Source organism: Apodemus sylvaticus, chromosome X (assembly GCF_947179515.1).
Source record: "Apodemus sylvaticus chromosome X, mApoSyl1.1, whole genome shotgun sequence".
Taxonomy (NCBI): Eukaryota; Metazoa; Chordata; class Mammalia; order Rodentia; family Muridae; genus Apodemus; species Apodemus sylvaticus.
The window spans coordinates 63,470,205-63,490,825 of record NC_067495.1 but is presented as its reverse complement, the minus strand read 5'-3'; the positions used below and the strand labels follow the sequence as shown (position 1 = coordinate 63,490,825).

General features: G+C 40.1%; 1 protein-coding gene across 2 annotated transcripts in view; it reads left to right on the top strand.

Annotated features, from left to right (window-relative positions):
* Positions 1-11,601: 11,601 nt before the first annotated feature.
* Positions 11,602-20,621, top strand: part of LOC127675582 (serine protease 29-like) — a 45,344-nt gene continuing 36,324 nt past the window's right edge. For both annotated transcript variants that reach the window (XM_052171643.1, XM_052171642.1), the window contains exons 1-2: positions 11,602-11,857; positions 12,394-12,562. In XM_052171643.1, coding sequence (XP_052027603.1) covers positions 11,800-11,857; positions 12,394-12,562 — 227 coding nt within the window. In that variant the 5' untranslated portion in view covers positions 11,602-11,799. The remainder of the gene's footprint in view (positions 11,858-12,393; positions 12,563-20,621) is intronic.

Sequence of the window (20,621 nt, the reverse complement as noted above, 5' to 3'; positions counted from 1 at the left end):
AGCTCCATCCATTTGCCTAAGAATTTCATGAATTCATTCTTTCTAATGGCTGAATAGTACTCCATTGTGTAGATATACCACATTTTTTGCATCCACTCTTCTGTTGAGGGACACCTGGGTTCTTTCCAGCATCTGGCAATTATAAATAGGGCTGCTATGAACATAGTAGAACATGTATCCTTATTACATGGTGGGGAATCCTCTGGGTATATGCCCAGGAGTGGTATAGCAGGATCTTCTGGAAGTGAGGTGCCCAGTTTTCTGAGGAACCGCCAGACTGATTTCCAGAGTGGTTGTACCAATTTGCAACCCCACCAGCAGTGGAGGAGTGTTCCTCTTTCTCCACACCCTCTCCAACACCTGCTGTCTCCTGAATTTTTAATCTTAGCCATTCTGACTGGTGTAAGATGAAATCTTAGGGTTGTTTTGATTTGCATTTCCCTAATGACTAATGAAGTGGAGCATTTTTTAAGATGCTTCTCCGCCATCCGAAGTTCTTCAGGTGAGAATTCTTTGTTTAACTCTGTACCCCATTTTTTAATAGGGTTGTTCGGTTTTCTGGAGTCTAACTTCTTGAGTTCTTTATATATATTGGATATTAGCCCTCTATCTGATGTAGGATTGGTGAAGATCTTTTCCCAATTTGTTGGTTGCTGATTTGTCCTTTTGATGGTGTCCTTTGCTGTACAGAAACTTTGTAATTTTATGAGGTCCCATTTGTCAATTCTTGCTCTTAGAGCATACACTATTGGTGTTCTGTTCAGAAACTTTCTCCCTGTACCGATGTCCTCAAGGGTCTTCCCCAGTTTCTTTTCTATTAGCTTCAGAGTGCCTGGCTTTATGTGGAGGTCCTTGATCCATTTGGATTTGAGCTTAGTACAAGGAGACAAGGATGGATCAATTCGCATTCTTCTGCATGCTGACCTCCAGTTGAACCAGCACCATTTGTTGAAAAGGCTATCTTTTTTCCACTGGATGCTTTCAGCCTCTTTGTCGAGGATCAAGTGGCCATAGGTGTGTGGGTTCATTTCTGGATCTTCTGATTGCCTGTAAAAGATATTGACATGGCTCCTCGGGCTCCTGTGCAGTTGTAGAAAGTTTCTTAATTTTTCTTTCAGAATCTGGTGTCTAACTGCATGCTTGCAGTGCCAAAGCATTTCTTTGTCCACAACCCTCAGGAGGATATGTAATATGCCAGTGAGTATCACTTTACATGTCATCTCTTGTGAACATTTCAAGTTATGGACACATTGTTTTGTTGGTTTTATAGCTAGGTTCTGACATTTTCCTGAAAAAATCTTACATTGATAGTAAATATTCATCCCCAGTAAGACAAGATTTTGCCAAGAACTTTCAGTCAGTCAGACTGAAAGCAGCCGCAGAGATAGAATCAAGGAGAGACAGCATAGAAGGAACGGTTGGCCTGCACTGCTTAAATCCTTAAGAGTCTTAAATGAACTGGGTATACAATTTCTAACTCTTTGCCCTGGGTTATTAGGATTAGGTGTTTCACTCACTAGAACAAGAGAAAATTCCTTCATCTCTTCTCCATCAGGCATACACTTTGGGCATAATGCAGAGCTTCTTGCACTGGAGACCTGTACCCTGACTTAGAAGGAATTAATTCTCTTACCGGGAGATGAGAAACATCTTTAAAAACTTCAGTAAGAGATGAAATAAAGCAGTAAAAAAAGTCTTCATGCTATCAGGGACTGTACATGATGGATAGGGGTTAGGAGAGGAAGAAATTGGAGCTGGGGACTGGGGAGGTAGGCAAATTAGCACAAAGAGGAGGAGGACAGACATCTTCATCATAGAGAGACACTAGACAATATATCTTTAGGTTCTAATTTTTCTTCTACTTCCAGCTCTCGTTCCACTTTTTTAAAATCACTTTCATTTGTAATTTTAACTGTGTTATTTTTATCTATTACTGTTTTTTCTTTCTTTTTTGTTAAAGGTTTATTTATTTATTATATGTGAGTACACTGTAGCTGTCTTCAGACACACCAGAAGAGGCCATCAACCCCATTACAGATGGTTGTGAGCCACCATGAGGTTGCTGGGAATTGAACTCAGGACCTCTGAAAGAGCAGTCAGTGCTCTTTCTTACCCATTTTCTTAAGGCATTCTAGACCTTTCCCTTCTTCCTGAAATATAATGCTGACTTTATGTTTTATCCCAGTTAGATAGGCCTTTCCTTTTTTTAATTATTATTTTTTAAAGACTTATTTATTTATTATATGTAAGTACATCATAGCTGTCTTCAGACACACCACAAGAGGGCTTCAGATCTCATTATGGATGGTTGTGAGCCACCATGTGGTTGCTGGGATTTGAACTCTGGACCTTCAGAAGAGCAGTCAGTGCTCTTAACTACTGAGCCATCTCTTCAGCCCCAGAAAGGCCTTTTCTAAGGAAACATTTCTGTTCTGAAGTGACCCAAAGTAGTTGCTCTGAAATCTCTAGGCTTTTACTGATTTTCTCTAGTAGGTCCTTAGTATAATGAGAGGCTACAACTGTGGGAGAACTTTAATCCACCATTTCCCTGAGCCACACCTGGGATACCTACCAGAGAAACTAGGTCTGCTGAAAATCTGTGACCTGAGTGATGGATCCAGAACCTGGAAATATCTCATTGGAGGGTAAGCATGGTAAGCAAAGCTCTGGGTGTGCCATAGAGGTTTCTAGCCCTCACAGTAAGATTAACCCTACAATCCCTTTGTATTCACTGCTCAATCCAAAGGCCACGGTGAGATTGGTTTAGGGAGATGGGTAGACCCAGCAGGCCACACCAAGTAGATGGATTCATCTACGAGAGAACTCTATTCTTATCTCTCAGTACCAGGTATTGTTTTGGGTCAGTGCTCTATGTTACAATGGACGTTACCTAGATAAGCAGGTTCATGAACCTTACACATGGGTATGCCCGATTGGGAATGGATCTTACAATCTGTTAACCATACCTGGCCAAGGGGACTTATTATATTGATGGTAACATATGCAGGGATCTGACCGTTTTGATTCCTGACACAAAAATTCGTCAGAGAATTATTATTATTATTTGTTTTTTCGAGACAGGGTTTCTCTGTGTAGCCTTGGCTATCCTGGAACTCACTCTGTAGACCAGGCTGGCCTCGAACTCAGAAATCTGCCTGCCTCTGCCTCCCAAGAGCTGGGACTATAGGCGTGTGCCACCACACCTGGCTCATCAGGGAGTTATTGAAAGGAATGCTTTTTTTTCTGGGCTCAGACCATGATAAGAGAGCATAATAGAAATATCCCCCCTTTGTACAGGTTCAGGGTACTTACTGTTTCATTTTAGTCAGAAAATCTATCCCAGCTACCTTGATGGATGTAGAAGTGGATAGGAAGACAAGATTAGGATCCATCCAGCTTAGCCTCAAAGAAGGTTTCTCCTTGAGAACTTTGACCAGGACCAGATCTCTTGGACAGAATGAGGGACAACCCATCTCTCTCCCTTCTAGGGCTCCTTGTCTAAGCTCTAAAAAATGTGTTGGAACTGGCTAAATGTGGGATACCAGCTGGGTAGTGCAGTAGGTTTCTTGAAAGGAAAGCTTTGGCATACAAAATCTCAAAAGAACTTAGTCTAATGAACTCAGAGTACTCCTTAAGCACACCAAAGCTGAAGGCAACAGTTTTGTCCAAGCAATTTAGACTGCTTGCATTGAGTGAGTTGTATTTTGAGTAGGCCATTCTCTATTTTCCCAAAAGACTGGGGATACCAGGCACAAAGGAAGTTTCGTTTAGCTGTATCCCTAGGGTTCAAGAGACTCCTGGTGACTTTTGTTTAAGTCCATTGACACTATATTCATCTATGTATTGTAAACCTAAGAAATATTTCATTTGGGGCTAGAGAGATGGCTCAGTGGTCAAGAGCACTGACTGCTCTTCCAGAGGTCCTGAGTTCAAATCCCAGCAACCACATGGTGACTCACAACCATCCCTAATGGGATCTGATGCCCTTTTCTGGTGTGTCTGAAGATAGCTGCAGTGTATTTACATATAATGATAAATAAATCTTTAAAAAAGAGAAATATTTCATTTAAGTCAGACTTTGTCACCTTCTTTACCTTTTCTGCTTGGCAAGGGAAGGCTTCAACCCATCCAGTGAAGGTGACCACACATATTAGTTGAAGATGGTTTTAGGTCTCCATGGCAAGTGGGTAAAATCTATTTGCTAATAGTTGTCTGGGTTCCTTGCCTGTGCATGCCAAAGAGAGAAAGGTGATCACTATAAGGGTAAGTCTTTTGACTTAATAACAGACTTAGCATCAATGAACTACCTGGGTCTTAGCTTGTGATATTTCTTTCTATTATAAGCATCCTTTTGGTAAATGGAGTTTTCCCTTCCTATGTGACATATTTGATGGAGGGCTTTAACATTTTTCCCATATAGGGACTAAATTTGCCATAGACAATCATTTTTGGTGACATACCATCCATGATGATCCAGGTTTCAACCTTGTCCTTAGGCCTCCTCTTTCTTGGAGAGAGTATAATAGGGGTGGATATTCCTTCTATGTGTGTCAGCCTCAAAAGCAGTATCTGCTAAGTCTAAGACTATTGACTCTTCTCCCATCAGGTGGCCTCCTGGGGAAACAGGACTATATCTAGCAAGTCTAAGATCTCCTTGTGTCTCTAAGGTGGTCAGTAATCTTGCCTCCTTCCAGAAGGTAGCATGATCATGCAGCATCCAGAATGCATATTTGGAATTTGTCTATGTGTTTACTCATTTTCCTTTTCTAAGGGTCAAAGCCCTGTTTAGGATGATAAAGTCTGCCAGTTAAGCACCAATGCTAGCTTGGACAGGGTTAGGCTCAAGAATCTCAAACTTGGTTATCACTATGCATCCTCTTTTTTTAGTTCCATTCTTACAATTGAATTTCCATCAGTAAAAAAATTGAACATTGGTATTTTTCAAGGATTGGTTTCTAAGAGCAGGTGTCACACTAAAGGTTTTATGCAAGGTCTCACAATATGAGTGTTTAAGATTTGCCCCATCAGAGAAGTAAGTAGCAAGGTTTGAGAGAGGGGCAGGTCTTTAGTGCCACATTAGGCCCTTCTAATAAAGCCTGATACCTTGTCATCTAGGTGTCTGATGCTCATAACTGTTCCTTGGAGCTAAGTATTCTCCAACTATCATGGGGAAGACATGTAGGCAGTCTCCAGTTCCTATACCAGAGGGGACCAGGCACATTTCTGAGTTGCTCTAAGAAGTCAGTTAGATGGGTTACCTATCTCTGTAAATCCCCAGTTGTTTGACAGTTTTAGGAACAGGATACATTAGAATAGGCTGCATTTGCCGGGAACTCAGCCTACAGGTTTCCCTCTCTCCTAAATATTTAACTGGAAACTGACATAGTTGGCCCTTTTCCTAAGAGACTTTACATCCCATGTAGGCTCTCTTATCTGTATGTCTCTTTCTATTGTTTGCTTTCCTCTCTGAGACCCATGTAGGGACTGAGAGGGGATCTTGGACTTGATTCTTGATAACGTGACTTTCCAGAATTGGATTCCACAGTTGCTGTTCTTTTTTTTTTTTTTTTTTTAAAGATTTATTTATTTATATATGTAAGTATCCTGTAGCTGTCTTCAGACACTCCAGAAGAGGGCATCAGATCTCATTAAGGATGGTTGTCAGCCACCATGTGGTTGCTGGGATTTGAACTCAGGACCTCTGGAAGAACAGTCAGTGTTCTTAACCGCTGAACCATCTCTCCAGCCCTCCACAGTTGCTGTTCTTAGGTGTTCTTGTTTGTTTGTTTATACAGTTCTGAGAATGGTCTTCTCTAGCTGTACTCCTGGTTTTAAGCACAAGTAGCAAATATCAAATAGAGAGAACCGTTAGTTAGGTACATAGCAAACCCAATTCTATATTTATGACCTTCCCCAGAAAGAAAATCCCTGTTTTGACAATTAGAGTAGGGTTACTGCTTTCTGCATGGATAATCCTTTATTCTTGGACTGTTTAGTTGTCCTCCTTCCTCATCACAGTCAGGGGCTCAATCCTGACCCAGGATAAGGCCTGGGAAGACATTATGAGATAAATACGCTTGGAGAAGGGTCAGATCTCATCTCCAGAACTAACTTCTCAGTGAGCTTAATCAGCATGTGACAATTCACACCAATATTGTCCATGCTCAAATGGCATTTACTTCTCTATACAGCTGAATTTATTGGTTTATACTGGATAGAAATCTCACTGTTCAGCCCAGTGACAACTGACCAGACTTAAAGGACTTGTCTTCCTCTTTTTTTCAAAAAGAAAGATATAATTAATTAATTTAAATAAATAAATAATTTAAATAAATGTATCTATTTACCTATTTATTATGTATTCAGCTTTCTGCTTGCATGTACATCTGCAGGCCAGAAGAGGGAATTGGATCTCATTACAGATGGCTCTGTGAGCCACCATGTGGTTGCTGAGATTTGAATTCAGGACCTTCAGAAGGGCAGATCAGTGCTCTTAACCTCTGAGCCATCTCTCCAGTCCAGACTTGTCTTCTTTATGACCTAGACTTGTCCAAATGAATTTTATCTGCTGGATGATGTGTCAGGAATGGGGACAGAGAGCACCTTCTTCCTTTGAGGTTGCTGCTTCATTTTATAAAGAGATCATTCTATGATCTCTTTAAATGTTATAAGGCCACAGGTTTCTACACCCATGACTGAAAGGATCAAGCTGATAGAGGCATATCTGCCTGCATTTGTGTCTAACCTGAGATCCACACTGCTAAATCTCGGTGGGCCCAACTGCATAAAACCCTGCATCCTCTATCACTTTATGTGTGTCTACAAATGGATGAAGACAACCTAAAACTCAGTCCCTTGGAGCCTCCTAGGATTTTGAGGACACATCTCTAACAGAGCTAAAATGGGCCATAGGATCTCTGGAGCATATAGAATCAGAATGGGAAAATCCTAGTAGAAATGGAAGTGTGATGGGGAAGTATCCTTGACTTTTAAACAAAACGCTTGAGTTTTTTATCTTGATGTAAGGTGGAATGGAATCTCAGGGTCCTTTTGATTTGCATTTCCCTAGGCTATGTCAATTGCGCAATACTTTAATCCTAGAAAAATCCTCTACCACCATCTAGTGGTCACCTGGTTCAGAATAAAGGAACCAATACAGCTTCAAACTATCCTGTTACTGTCCTAAGAGAGCCTTAAATTCCTAGGTGACAAGCTGTTCCCAGGGCTATGTCTAATATTTAAAGTGAAGCACCATTGGAAGAAAGAAAGCCCCTCTCTTATCTGCGAGGGAAGGCCAGCTTCCATTCAAGAACTTTATTCTTTGAAAAAGAAAAAATGCCCTTAACTTTGTTCCTGGGCTATGAGGAGCTTCGTGAGTCAAGACACCTTTCTCTCTGAGGACTAGTGACGCCATAGGAAATGCTCCTGTCTTCACCAAAATTACATTCCTTACTGACATGGGAGAGACTATTTCCTCCTTGATGATCTTCTCTTATTTGACTACCCAGTCTCCTGGCATTCTTACTGTTACTAATGGAAAGCCCTAATGAACTTACTTAACACTGATCTTAACCTGTACGATAAACACCATCTTTTCACTTATTCCTTTCTGAGCCGACCTAGTTGTTCCTTTGTCCCCTGTCTTACTGTTTCATTACTCTGCAGTGACACCATGACAATACAACCTATAAGAGAAAACACTTAACTGGGACTGACTTACAGTTATAGAGCGCTAGTTCACAATCATCCTGGGAAGCAGACAGGCATGCCATTGGACCAGTAGCTGAAGGCTTTATATCCTGATCTTCAGGCAGCAGGTAAAAGACACTGAGTCTGGTGCACTGTGGGATTTTGAGACCTCAAAGCCCACCTTCAATTATATACCTCTTTCAATAAGGTCACACCTACTCCAAAGACACACCTCCCAATCCTTGATGTTTTTTGAGGACTGAGCATTCAAATATACAGACCTAGGGGACATTCTCAGGTAATATTTATCCTCCTCAGGTCTCTGATGGGCTTGAAGACTAGATAGTTATAGACTCACATATAAGTTATGTTGTTTAGGATTTAAGAAAACAGTTTAAGGTCTAAAACGATGTTTATAGTTTGATGTGTTAAAGTTATGATAGAAAATGATGTAGGTATAGAACTTTTGAACTCACCAAGATAGGATAGTGGAATACTTTCTCCAAAGGTGCAGAATACAAATGGACTGGATATGTGAATATAATTCTTACCTGAGAGTTCTCATAATTGTTCTTGTTGTATGTAGTTTATTGATGTTAGAGGAAAAGCCATTTATTGGACTAAAAGGGAAGATGTAAGGATGACATTGTATGTATCTTTGTTCATTCTTCACCTGCCTTAGGGATTCTCTGGTTGATTTAACAAAGATCTGAAGCCAATAGCAGAAACTAAGGCCTAAGCTTTCGTAAATAAATATAAATATCTGTGTCATTATTTGGGAGCTGGTGGGTCAGAGACAGTTTAGCAATCATATCTGGAGGACAAAATTTTACAGCATTTCTCTCAATCCTTTGGCTCTTCCTTTCATCCCATCCCCATCTTCCATGTTCCCAGTGCCTTGGTAAAGAGTATTGATAGAGCTGGCCCATCTGAGGATGAGCCTTTACAGTTGCATATTTTCCATGCTTTGAACAGTTATATGTCTCAGTATTAGTCATTATAAGCTGTAATAAGAAGCTTCTTGGATTAAGGTTGACAGCTGTACCAATCTATGGGTATAAGTATTTAGAAGGCAGTTTGATAGCATGAGAATTTAGAAAACAACATTAGTAGAATCTCCCCTTGGGCCTATGACTTCCCTAGCCATGGGTTTTGGTCATATTTACCATACTAGGCACCCACCTCCAATCAAATCAAGAGAGTGGTTGGCTATTCCCATAAACAGTTATGCCACTACTGCACCAGTGCATGCATTTTCTAGGGCATACCTCCTAGGCAGTGCCAAAGGCTGGAGAACAAAGTCTTAAAAGATCTAAGCTGTAATATTCTCCATGTATTGTATGCATATGAAAACACAGAAATTATTTAGATTGAATTTATTATCAAGATGGAAACTGAAAGTAAAGATTGGGAAATTTCTCATCCCGTCCATGCAAAGAATAATGCATGTGTTGAGAGAACAAAACCAGGGACAGGGCCAAAGAATCTCTTGGTACGGAGATCAGAATGAATGAAAGGAAGTTAGGTGCTATTCATTCTAACAATGGAGGATGCCACACACTTCACGGGTTCAGAGTCCCAGGGCCTTGAGGAAAATCATGGATTAAAAAGAAAATTCCAGACCACTAGAAAGTTGTGGGGAGGCAGGAAACCTTGATGTTTTTTGACTTACTGCCCAAGGCTACTTCATGTCTCTATTTAAACACATTGGGTAGTATTCTTTAGCTATTCCATCTGTGGTTTTAAAAGGCCAGAGGGCAGCTTAAACTATTACTCCAGAAGGCATAGGTCATAAACCTTGACAGCATACACATAGTTTTTTATTTATTTATTTATTTATTTATTGATTGATTGATTGATTGATTGGCTTTTTCAAGACAGGGTTTCTCTGTGTAGTCCTGGCTGTCCTGGAACTCACTCTGTAGACCAGGCTGGCCTCGAACTCAGAAATCTGCCTGCTTCTGCCTCCCAAGTGCTGGGATTAAGGTGTGCGCCACCACTGCCTGGCAGTTTTTTATTTTTAAAGATTTATTTATTTCATGTATGTGAGTACACTGCAGCTGTCTTCAGACACACCAGAAGAGAGCATCAGATCTCATTACAGATGGTTGTGAGCCACCATGTGCTTGCCGGGATTTGAACTCAGGATCTCTGGAAGAGCAGTCAGTGCTCTTAACCGCTAAGCCATCTCTCCAGCCCCACATCCACATAGGCACACAGGATGCATAAGCTGTGGAGTTACTGCTATTTTCATCTAGATTTCTAAGAATGTCTTAGAGGCCCACAGGAATCATACAGAGAATACTATAGAAGTGAGACTACTCTGGGAATGAGAACTTCCAAAAGAATAATCCAAGAGGGGTCCTGGTATTAAGGCCACTGTACAATGTCCACATAAAAGACTAGTGGCGTCATGGAAATAGGTGCATCTCTAAGAAGCACAACTTCAGAGTCACTATGTGCTGAAACAATTATGGGCATGATATTTCCAAATCTGTGAGACACATACATGGCATAGGTTCTTTCTAGAAAACTTGAGGGAGTAAAGCTTCCTGAAAGTTTGAGAATTTAATTCCATTCCTGTATGTCTAAAAGGAAGGCATGGAATCAAAGAAGATTGCTTTCTTTCTTTCTTTCTCTTTTTTAAAGTCCCCGTCCACCATAGTGGCCACTCCTGGTCGGGAGCCATCCCACACTTTTTTTTAGATTTATTTATTGTTATATGTAAGTACACTGTAGCTGTCTTCAGACACAACCAGAAGAAGACATCAGATTTCATTACAGATAGTTGTGAGCTACCATGTGATTGCCAGAATTTGAACTCAGGACCTTCAGAAGAGCAGTCAGTGTTTTTAACCACTGAGCCATCTTTCCAGCCCAGAAGATTGCTTTCAAGTCTAAAGATTTAATACTGTCTAGTCTGCTGGGTATTAGACTTACCAATGACCTGTTATTCTTATCCTGTTCTGTTGTTCCTTCTTGGAGTGAGAATGTCTCACAGATATCTATTTTACCATTGCATTTTGAAAGCATATAATTGTTTGGTTTCACATGGGAGGAGAATTTGCCTTAACAATGCAACCAATAATCCTATGTTTAAGCACTGGTAGGAAGAGGAGAGATTCTAAAGAATGATATTCATGCCTGTCTCTTTGGCTATCAGACTGTCACAACTATTTTTAAACCTGCAAAATAATTGTTCTTAACTGGAATGAAATAGTTGGAGTATCTGGAGCTGTCTTCCACAGAAAAGATAGCAAAACCTTCCATTTATATACCTATCAAAGGCATGGGCATAAGGAAAAAGAACTGCAGACCAGGACAGGGTGAGAGTCTTACATCACACAAATAAACCAATCCTTTTCTTTTTCAAAATGAAGAACCATTAAGACCCCCATTTTCCTGGCTAGGAAAAAAAAACCTACCTCTACAATAAAAAACAAAAATAAAATAAAATAAAGGAAATAAACAGGCTTACATTCTCTTTTACTGAGGAAAGGACTGGGTAACCTGTCCCAAACTTGAGTTTACATATTTTCTACCATTTGTTCCCTGACTTTCTAGAAATTATAAGACAGCCAAAGGCATGTTGGGAAGGAAATTAGGTTTCTTACTTCCCCTGATTTGGCTAGACTATAAATAAATTTATTTTCCTTTACCAATTTCTGTTTCACATTAAAAAAAATACAGTGAAACCAATATGACAGATTATGTTCTTAAACATCTGGCAGCAGCAAGCAAATCAACATAAGAATCTAAACGAAGGAAGTGAAGACTGTCTTCAGAAAGTACTTGCTTATTCAAAGAGGAACTGAAGTTGAGCTACACAGAGATGCTAATAGTACTGTAATCACTCATTGTGTGTAGCAGAGAAATGGGCTTCTCACAGCAGGCTAGGACAAGTATCAGCTCTTTTCTGACTAGATACAGAATTTAAAATGCTGCTGTCCCCAGTTCCCTATCTTAAGCAGCCTTAAGGAAGGTGCAAGAGGAAGAACAAATCTCATAGTAGCTGTTATGATGTCAGACATTCTATAACCTCTGAACTCTGCTTCTAGACGACTAGAGCCTTGAGATTTCCACAACAGACCTCTTGCCAGTTGAGTCAGAATGAAGACTCTACTTTGGCTTTACCATGTTTTCTGTTTTGTTTGCTACCGCTGTGCTGGTAAGTCATAGGTACCTGGACATCTTTATGGTTTTTTCTTTGCCTTTTATGTCCAAAGACCATTCTGTTCTTCTCATCTCTATTTTACTTCCCCTTTCTGAATTAGTTCAGCCTCCTTCACTACCTCCTCTCATTCTCTTCTCTGTCTGCTCCATTTGTACATCCATTTTCCTTCTCTTTACTTCCTTTCCTCTCTCTCCCATGACTTTCTGCCCCACCTTTTTCATTTCTCTGTATAGATGTGATACTTTTGTCTGTCTTTCTTCATACAAACCATATTTTCATTTTGTTTAAATGCTCAGAGAAAAAGAGATGTAGCATCACGTTGTTGTCGTGATAGAAATACCACATTCACATCTACTCACATAGAAGATCAATCACACATGCAAAACAAGTTAGGCCACATTGAATATGCAATAGAAACATTCTAGCTGAATTTGAGTATATTAACTAAAAACTCAGAAAGATCTCCACTATTGAAAACATTTTTAATATTATGCTCTTCATCCCTTATTCCTATCACACCCCCTTTTCAGTGCTCCAAATGCCAAGACTGAGTATGAGTTCAAGCTCAATGACTGGAAATCTATCACCAGTGAATAGCTACATTGATATACCATGGCTGGCATCCATGCCTGGAAATTGCCAGGGTATTGTCCTGACTCCATGGCTGATTCTTTCAACAGCTAACTGTCTGAAGAAATCGTGAGTATGGAGGAGGAGAAAGAATGTTCTTGGGTCTTCTTGGATATGGTTAAGTGAATTTTCCTTTTCAGGACTCCTGCTAGTGGATTATTCAGAGAAATTGGAGAAGATGCTCATAAGAATCACTTTCTGGGACTCAAATCATGTAATGGACTTTTTTGTTTGTTTGTTTGTTTGTTTTTTGAGACAGGGTCTCTCTGTGTAGCCCTGGCTGTCCTGGAACTCACTCTGTAGACCAGGCTGGCCTTGAACTCAGAAATCCCCCTGCCTCTGCCTCCCAAGTGCTGGGATTAAAGGCATGCGCCACTACTGCCCAGCGTAATGGGCTTTTTACTATTACATAGCCAACATCTTTTCTGTCTTCTCACACTTTATTTTTTTCCATTTCTTTCTCCCTCACTCATTCTTTTGAAAATCAATTGAATGTCCATCATTGTCATGCTTAGAACTAATTTCTGAGAAGTCGGAGATAAATGAATTGGTGCTTAAATTGTGTCTGTAATCAATCCTGATGACCTGAGTTTGATTCCTGGAAAGAGAATGAACTCCTGCAAGATTTTCTCAGTGCCCTTCACTTGCTTTTGCTTGCATATTATAAAGGTATGAAAGAAGACCCCAGACAGAAATTATGCAAAAAGAGCATTTATTCTGCAGAAACAACCAGAATACAGGGGGGTGGTCAACCATTCTCTAAAATGTCAACCCCAGACAAAGGCATGAAGGCTTTCTTATAGGGAACTGAGGTAACTCTCTAGAAGGATTAGGTAATCTAAAATTTCATTGGTGGCTTCTGGGGAGGTCACAGGTTGTCAATGGTCTGCATTCCTATGTCCGAAGCATTTAACCATAGGATGAGATGGGGCTGCCCAGTGCAGATGGGCCATCCTGAGATAAGATATTTCCCTGTTTTGTGGTTATCTCCAGGCTGTTCTTTGGGAAGGAATTTTATGACCTTGTTTCTGGATTTTATGGTCTGTTCCTGGAGCTGGTGCCTTATGGTCTTCTTTACAAAGTCAGGCCTTGTCCTTAAATGGGGACAAATGGGGTTTATATTGTCCTTTCAGTGTATGCAGATATACATAAATAAATGGGGGCTGGAGAGATGGCTCAAGGGTTAAGAACACTGACTGCTCTTCCGAAGTTCCTGAGTTCAAATCTCAGCACCCACATGGTGGCTCACAACCATCTATAATGAGATCTGATGCCCTCTTCTGGAGTGTCTGAAGACAGCCACAGTGTCTTCAGACACTCCAAAAAACAAACAAATCCTTGCCAGGCAGTGGTGGCACATGCCTTTAATCCCAGCACTTGGGAGGCAGAGGCAGGTGGATTTCTGAGTTCGAGGCCAGCCTGATCTACAGAGTGAGTTCCAGGACAGCCAGAGCTACACAGAGAAACCCTGTCTCGAAAAACAAACAAAAAACAACAACAACAAAAAAGAATTTATAATATGAAATGAATTATTTTATTTCATTTTATTTTATTTGTTTTTTTTTGAGACAGGGTTTCTCTGTGTAGCCCTGCCTCTGCCTCCCAAAGTGCTGGGATTAAAGGTGTGCTCCACCATTGCCCTGCGAAATGAATTATTTTAAAAAGAAAGATACAATCTCTATTCTTGAAGCTATGTTAGTCTTTTATCAAAAATAAAGGAAGACCTTTTGTGCCATTTGAAGAGATTGGCATTGCTTTTCAGCCTTTTGGCTAAGATCAAGTGTGAAGAGATTAGCATTTATCACAAATGTAACAAAACAGAAATCTTAGTTTTGGGAATGGTAATACTAATAATAACCAGAATCTATTCATAACTACTTAATCTTGTATCAATTCAGTTATAATCTTGTTCAGGCTTTTCTCTCTCTAATGTTGTCTTCATTCCTTATGACCATTGCTTTAATTCAGATATTCATGATGTTGATTCTCATACTACCATATTGTTCTTAGGCTATCATGTATATTCTTTTTGTCTTTTAAGAACTCTTGGAGGGGGTACTGGGAAGAGGGGCAACACTTGGAATGTAAATAAATAAAACAATAAAAATATTTTAATTAATTTTTTGAGAATTTGCACACAACATATTTTGATCATATCACCCTACCTCCTCCCAGGCCCACTCCTACCTCCCTATCCAACCAAATTTATGTGCTCTTTCTCTGTCTTAAGATTCATGAAGTGCAAAATGTGTTGTTCAACTACTCCTGGGTGTGGAACCTGCCCCTTGATGTGGTCATTCCAGTACTTTAAAAAACAAACAAACAAGTCTCCTTTCAGCAGCTAACAAATGTCAATAGTTTCTCAGCTAGGGGTGAGACTTTATGTCAACCTTTCCCCTTTCTGTGGTTGGACTTTTTTTTTTTTTCTGGTTTGAGTTTACGCAGGTCTTATGCACGCTGTCACAAATGCTGAGTTTATATGTGCAAGTTTGCTGTCATACCCAGAAAACAGTTTCCTACCACCCCTGGCTCTGATGATCTTTTTACTTCCTCTTCCGTGACGATCCCCCATGCTTGGGAGATGCTTGGGATAGAGGTGTGAATTAGATGTCATTCTAAGGGTTGAGCTGTCTGAAATCTTTATTCTTTGTTTGCTGACAAGTTGTGGGTCTCTCTGTTAAATGCCATCTTCCACGAGAAGAAGCTTCTGTGATGAGAGTTGGGAGACATGCTGATGTATGAATGTAGCAATAAGTTATTAGGGGTAGTTTTAATAATATGCCTATTTTAGTGGAATAATTGTTGTAGGTTGTTGTGGGTCTCCCTGCCCTCATGGAATGTCAGCTGATTTGATTCATAAGTGCAAAGGAAGCAGAGATGTCAAACAGGAAGCCAGAAGCCCTGTGAGGACATACATATGGTGAATAAGTCATGCTGGGTTTAGTTGCTGGGGCTGTGTGTTTGGATTAGGTGGCCAGGCAAGCAGGTGGGCAATTTATGCCTCAGGGTTCCAGATTGGGTGAATGTGGTTCCAGATTGTTGCAGTGGGACTTGGGTTGTTGTGGGAGGTGGTAGAGACTAATTAGTAGCCAGACAGGTGATTGGCTTTGGTTCCTATCTCTGTACTTGATATTCTTTAGTAGCAACTTAATTTCTCCTTATGAAATCACATGTTGCTACCCATTAGAATTATACATGCATTAACAGTTATTTTTCCATGGAAATTTTTGTTTAACTTTTACTAAGAAAATATCAAACATTCACAAGTGGAGAGAAAAGTAAAATTAAATCTCACACACTCAGCACTCAATTTCAGTAATAATTCCCATGTCAGTCTTCTTTCATTGTGCTTTCATCCATGTAATTTGATTTCAATCCCTTAAAAATTGTGTCTCTTTATTGAATTTTTTTTTAAAAAAAGATTTATTATATTTAAGTACACTGTAGCTGTCTTCAGACATTTCAGAAGAGGGCATCAGATCCCATTACAGATGGTTGTGAGCCACCATGTGGTTGCTGGGAGTTGAACTCAGGACCTCTGGAAGAGCAGTCAGTGCTCTTAACCGCTGAACCATTTCTCCAGCCCTGAAAGTAACTTTTTATATGATATATTCTGATCATCATTTCTCCTCCTAGATTTTCTCTACTTCCCCAGCCATCCAACTCCATGGTTTCCTTTTCTATCTCTTTAGAATACAAACAGACAAAAAAAAAAAAAAAAAAAAAAAAAAAAGAACAAAAGGAACATAGAAAAAGCACATGAAGCACACGAGACACTACACAGACACACATACACACAGACACACACACATACACACTATAAAAAAACCAAATTGGAAACTATAATATTCAAACAGAAGACCAATACGTTAAAAATTGCTGAAGAAAAACATGAGAGACCAATTAAAAAGTCTACAAAACCATTGTGGTTTTCGTTGGCTGTCTACTGCTGGTGAAAGTCCACTGAAGACTTTTCCTTTGCAAACTGTCGATTGGATAAGTTCTTGGTCAGGAATGAGAGGTTGTGTCTACTTTCTCCTCTCAGCACTTGGACTCCACCTGGCTTAAACTTGTGGAGGCCCTGTGTACGCTGCCACAGTCTCTGTGGGTTTCTATGTCTTAGCCCTGTTGTATCTGGAAGACACTGTTTCCTGGGTGTGATTGATTGCCCAGTCATCCCACCTTTTCTACATAGTTTTCTGTGCACGAAGGGGGAGGGGTCTGATGCATACATACCATTTAAGACTGAGTGTGGATCAAAGGAAGACATGAGCACTCCAAGGTAAGGTTGAGGAGGTTTTTTATTGTGGTTACACATGAAGGAGATCTAGCCAGAGGCATCGGGAAGAATCCAGAGCAGGCAGAGAAAGAAGTAGGCTGGACATGCCCAGTAGACTGAACTGGGACATGAGAGGAGAGAGAGGGGAGAGGAGAGAATCAGAGAGGAACAAAGAGCAGCCAAGGAGGCCAAAGCAAAGACAATTGACAGTGGAGCCAAGAGGGCACATGGCCAAAATGGCAGACCCCCCCTCCCAGTTTTTTTTTTTGTTGTTGTTGTTGTTTTTTTTTAATAGGAATTAGAAGCTGGTTGGGGGGGTGGGGAAGTGAAGTGAAGATCCCAGTTGGCCGGAGAGGCTTAGGGTTGGTGGTAAGGTGAGAAGGTTTGAATGGAATTGGTAGGCACCCCAGGTAGCCTTTTGTCCTGAGGATTTGACATTCTGGCCTTTTCATCCATGGTAAAGGCAACAATTATCATTGTAATTGCTTCTTCTCCAAAATTAAGGAGTCATTGTCTAGGCTGTGAAAATTGGTCGTGCCGGGAGGGCGAGAGCAGGATGGGAGGCAGCCATTTGTTTTTCCCCTAGGTCCTAGGTCCTGTGGTACCATCTGGGGCTAGCCTCTTTGGAGCAGTCTGCGATGCAGGGTCCTTAAAAAAAATAGCAGGAACTGAGCTCCACACAGGAAGCATCTAGTTTGCATCTGCTTTCAGAGATTCCAGGGAATGTTGGTTTTGATTTGGAGCAGTTTGCAGCCTGCAATTCCTTGGAAATCTGATGGTACTTGCCTGGACTTGCCAAGTTCTTGGAAATTAGGTCTAGTTTCTTGAACTCCCAATTTGAAGCCTGCCATGGAATCAGCCTACCTTGTCTCAGTTAAAACTCTTGAATTTTTCAAGTCTTAGAATAAAAGTAGGAGAGCGAAAGGGAAAGCAATCTGAAATATTCCTCATTTTTCACATACCTTAAATCACTTTCTTATACCTTTACAGCCTTCTATTACACAGTTTAAATTACTTTCTTACACCCTCACAACTTATTTAATGTTTCACATCCTCAGACCAGCACAACTGGAAGTTGCATACATTAAATTACTTTCTTTAAATCCCTGACTTACACAAACCTCACACCTTTTCTTTCCACCTACTTACCCTGAGACACAAGTTGCTGATTTCTGAGAGTTCCTTAAAATAAAGAAATGGTAAAAAAAAAAAAAGTTACATTGTAACTTGATTTGTGAATTTATGTCTTTCAGTGTGAAGTCTCCTAGCAAGATAAAAATGTGTCATCTTTCTCAGCATGAAACCTAGTAGCTCTAGAAAAATGAGGCCTGATTTTACATTTCATTTTACACATGAAATGATTGACCAGGCAGCTGCTGCTTGGGGTGGGGGAGGAGCTGAGTGCCCACTACTGCAAAACTGATAAAGCTGTAGTTAACCATCATCATTAGATCTGAGAAAGATAAATTATATCAGGAAATATCATCCAAATGTTTTCTGTATCAATTGAAATGACAGAGACATTCCACTGCCTGGAGAGTTACCCTAGGCTTCCGGATGATGGTCTTGATATGGTCTTGATAGCTTTGTTGGGGGCAAAAATAGTTGGTCTTTGGCTGTTACACAAAAACAGCATTGCATTTTCAGCTGCCAAGCAAGACATCATTGGCTTTCAGCTGCTGAACTCAGAATGTCTGAGAGATTTTCCTGTGGAGGAGGAACTTGGGAAAACTTACCCAAGTGAGGCAGATAGATTAGGGCAGTCAACCTAACAGTGTCCACAGTTTGGATGGGGCTCTGGCACTGGGTAATCATGGAACAGTTTTTCCAAATGGTTAGCATTACCAAAATCTAGGTGGAGCCATCTGTGTTTCACTGTCTTCTTTGGAGACCGCAGGGTTGCTTCTACGAGCTAGCATTTTTTTTCTATCACGGGAAGCTTTTCATAAACACTTCAAATGCCACATTCAGCAAGTCTCTGAGGAGTTTGAGGACCATCTATTATGTATTACTTGTTTTAAGTTACTTGATTTTTGTATATGTTATTCTTGATAAAATATACAGAGGGCTAAATAAAGCTTATGCCTATAAAACGAATTAGCACAATTGTGAGCATAGTTCTGAGCACATTGAAGAATTTGGTCATGAAGTGACTGATCATTAACTTGCACGTCTTAAGATATTTAACAGTTTACAAGTTGGTAGCTTTTATAAGATTAGTATTTTATAGCTTTATCCCTGTTAAAAATTTGAGTTGAAAATTTAATTTAAGGTCCTTTAGCATCAAAGTAAAACTTTAAACTGTAAGTACAGTCTACAGAGAAACTGAGAACTTTATCAAACATAAATATAGCCCACATAAAGACTAGAAACCTTATGCTGCTGAACCTGTTATAGGGTTATAAGGGTACTTAAGGACTATCACACTTTTGTATGATTCAGATTATCTAAATAGCAAAATGTTAACAAAGTTAGCAAAGACAGAGAGGCTAGACATATATCTTCAAGTCATTTCCTGTTAAACTGAGTGGATCTTAGAGTTTATAAAATTTATTTTTCATTTTTTAAGATTTATTTATTTATTATATGTAAGTACACTGTAGCTGTCTTCAGACACCCCAGAAGAGGGTATCAGATCCCATTACAGATGGTTGTGAGCCACCTTGTGGTTGCTGAGATTTTAACTCAGGACTTCTGGAAGAGCAGTCAGTGCTCTTAACCACTGGACCATCTCTCCAGCCCTCTAAGTCAGTTTTTGTTAACCTTTGTAGTCCTTTATAACCTTAGGAATTGATCATGCAAAAATCCAAATGCACATTCTAATCCAAAATATTTTGGAGACGTGCTGTTGCCTCCTGAAAAGGAGACAAGGGCTATGTGGGGCTAAGAAGGTTTATGATTGTTGCCTTAGTTGGTTTATATCATGTGATTATATATTAATCAAGATGGCGAAGTTACATTGCATGTACTCTTTTTTTTTTTTAATCGTAATAAAGATGACTGCCAACCACATGGTTGCTTCCATCCTGATGAGGTCATCAGACAAGATGGAGGCAAGCCATATAGTTGTTATATCAAAATATCTAACATACATACGTGTATACTATTTTAAACGTAGGAATCAGAAACTGGGTTCAGGGAAGTGAAGACCCTGGGCTGTAAAGGTTTAGGGTAGGTGGTAAAGTGAGAGGATCTGAGAGGAACAACAGGTACTGAGGATCCCTGAGGCCAGTCTGCACTTTGGTATGCTGACTGGCATTTCAGTTAGCCTTTTGTTCTGTGTTTCTTTGGAACAAACTGACAAGTGTCCCCAGCTCTCACACTCTCTGCACATTGTCTCCTATATTAGTTCCCATCTATTGCAAGAGGAAGCTTCTCTAATGATGACTGAGCAAGACACTGATCTCTGTGTGTAGTGGAATGTTGCTAGGAGTCATTTTACTGCTAGGTTTCATCAGCAGAACAATAGTATTTGGTTTTTCCCCCTAAACCCATGGCCTATCCAATCTCATGTTCTTGGCTACCTGAACAGTATTAAGCATGGATTCTCTCTCATGGAGTGGACCTTAAATTCAACCAGATAGTGGGTGGTTATTCCCACAGCATTTGGACTACTACTTCATCAGCAAGCTATGCAGATAGGTCACCATTGCGGAACCAAGGGGGTTGGGTCAGAGTTAGTGTTTAACCTTTTTCTCTGGTGGCATGTAGAGGACCTTCCAGTAGCATGAACACTACTCAGCAGGGGTTAAGGCTTTTCTTAGGTAACAGTTCAACTTCTCTATGTTGAATAAGAATATAGAGACAACATCAGTTTATGGGGAGCAACCTTAGTAATAGCTTGAGTTT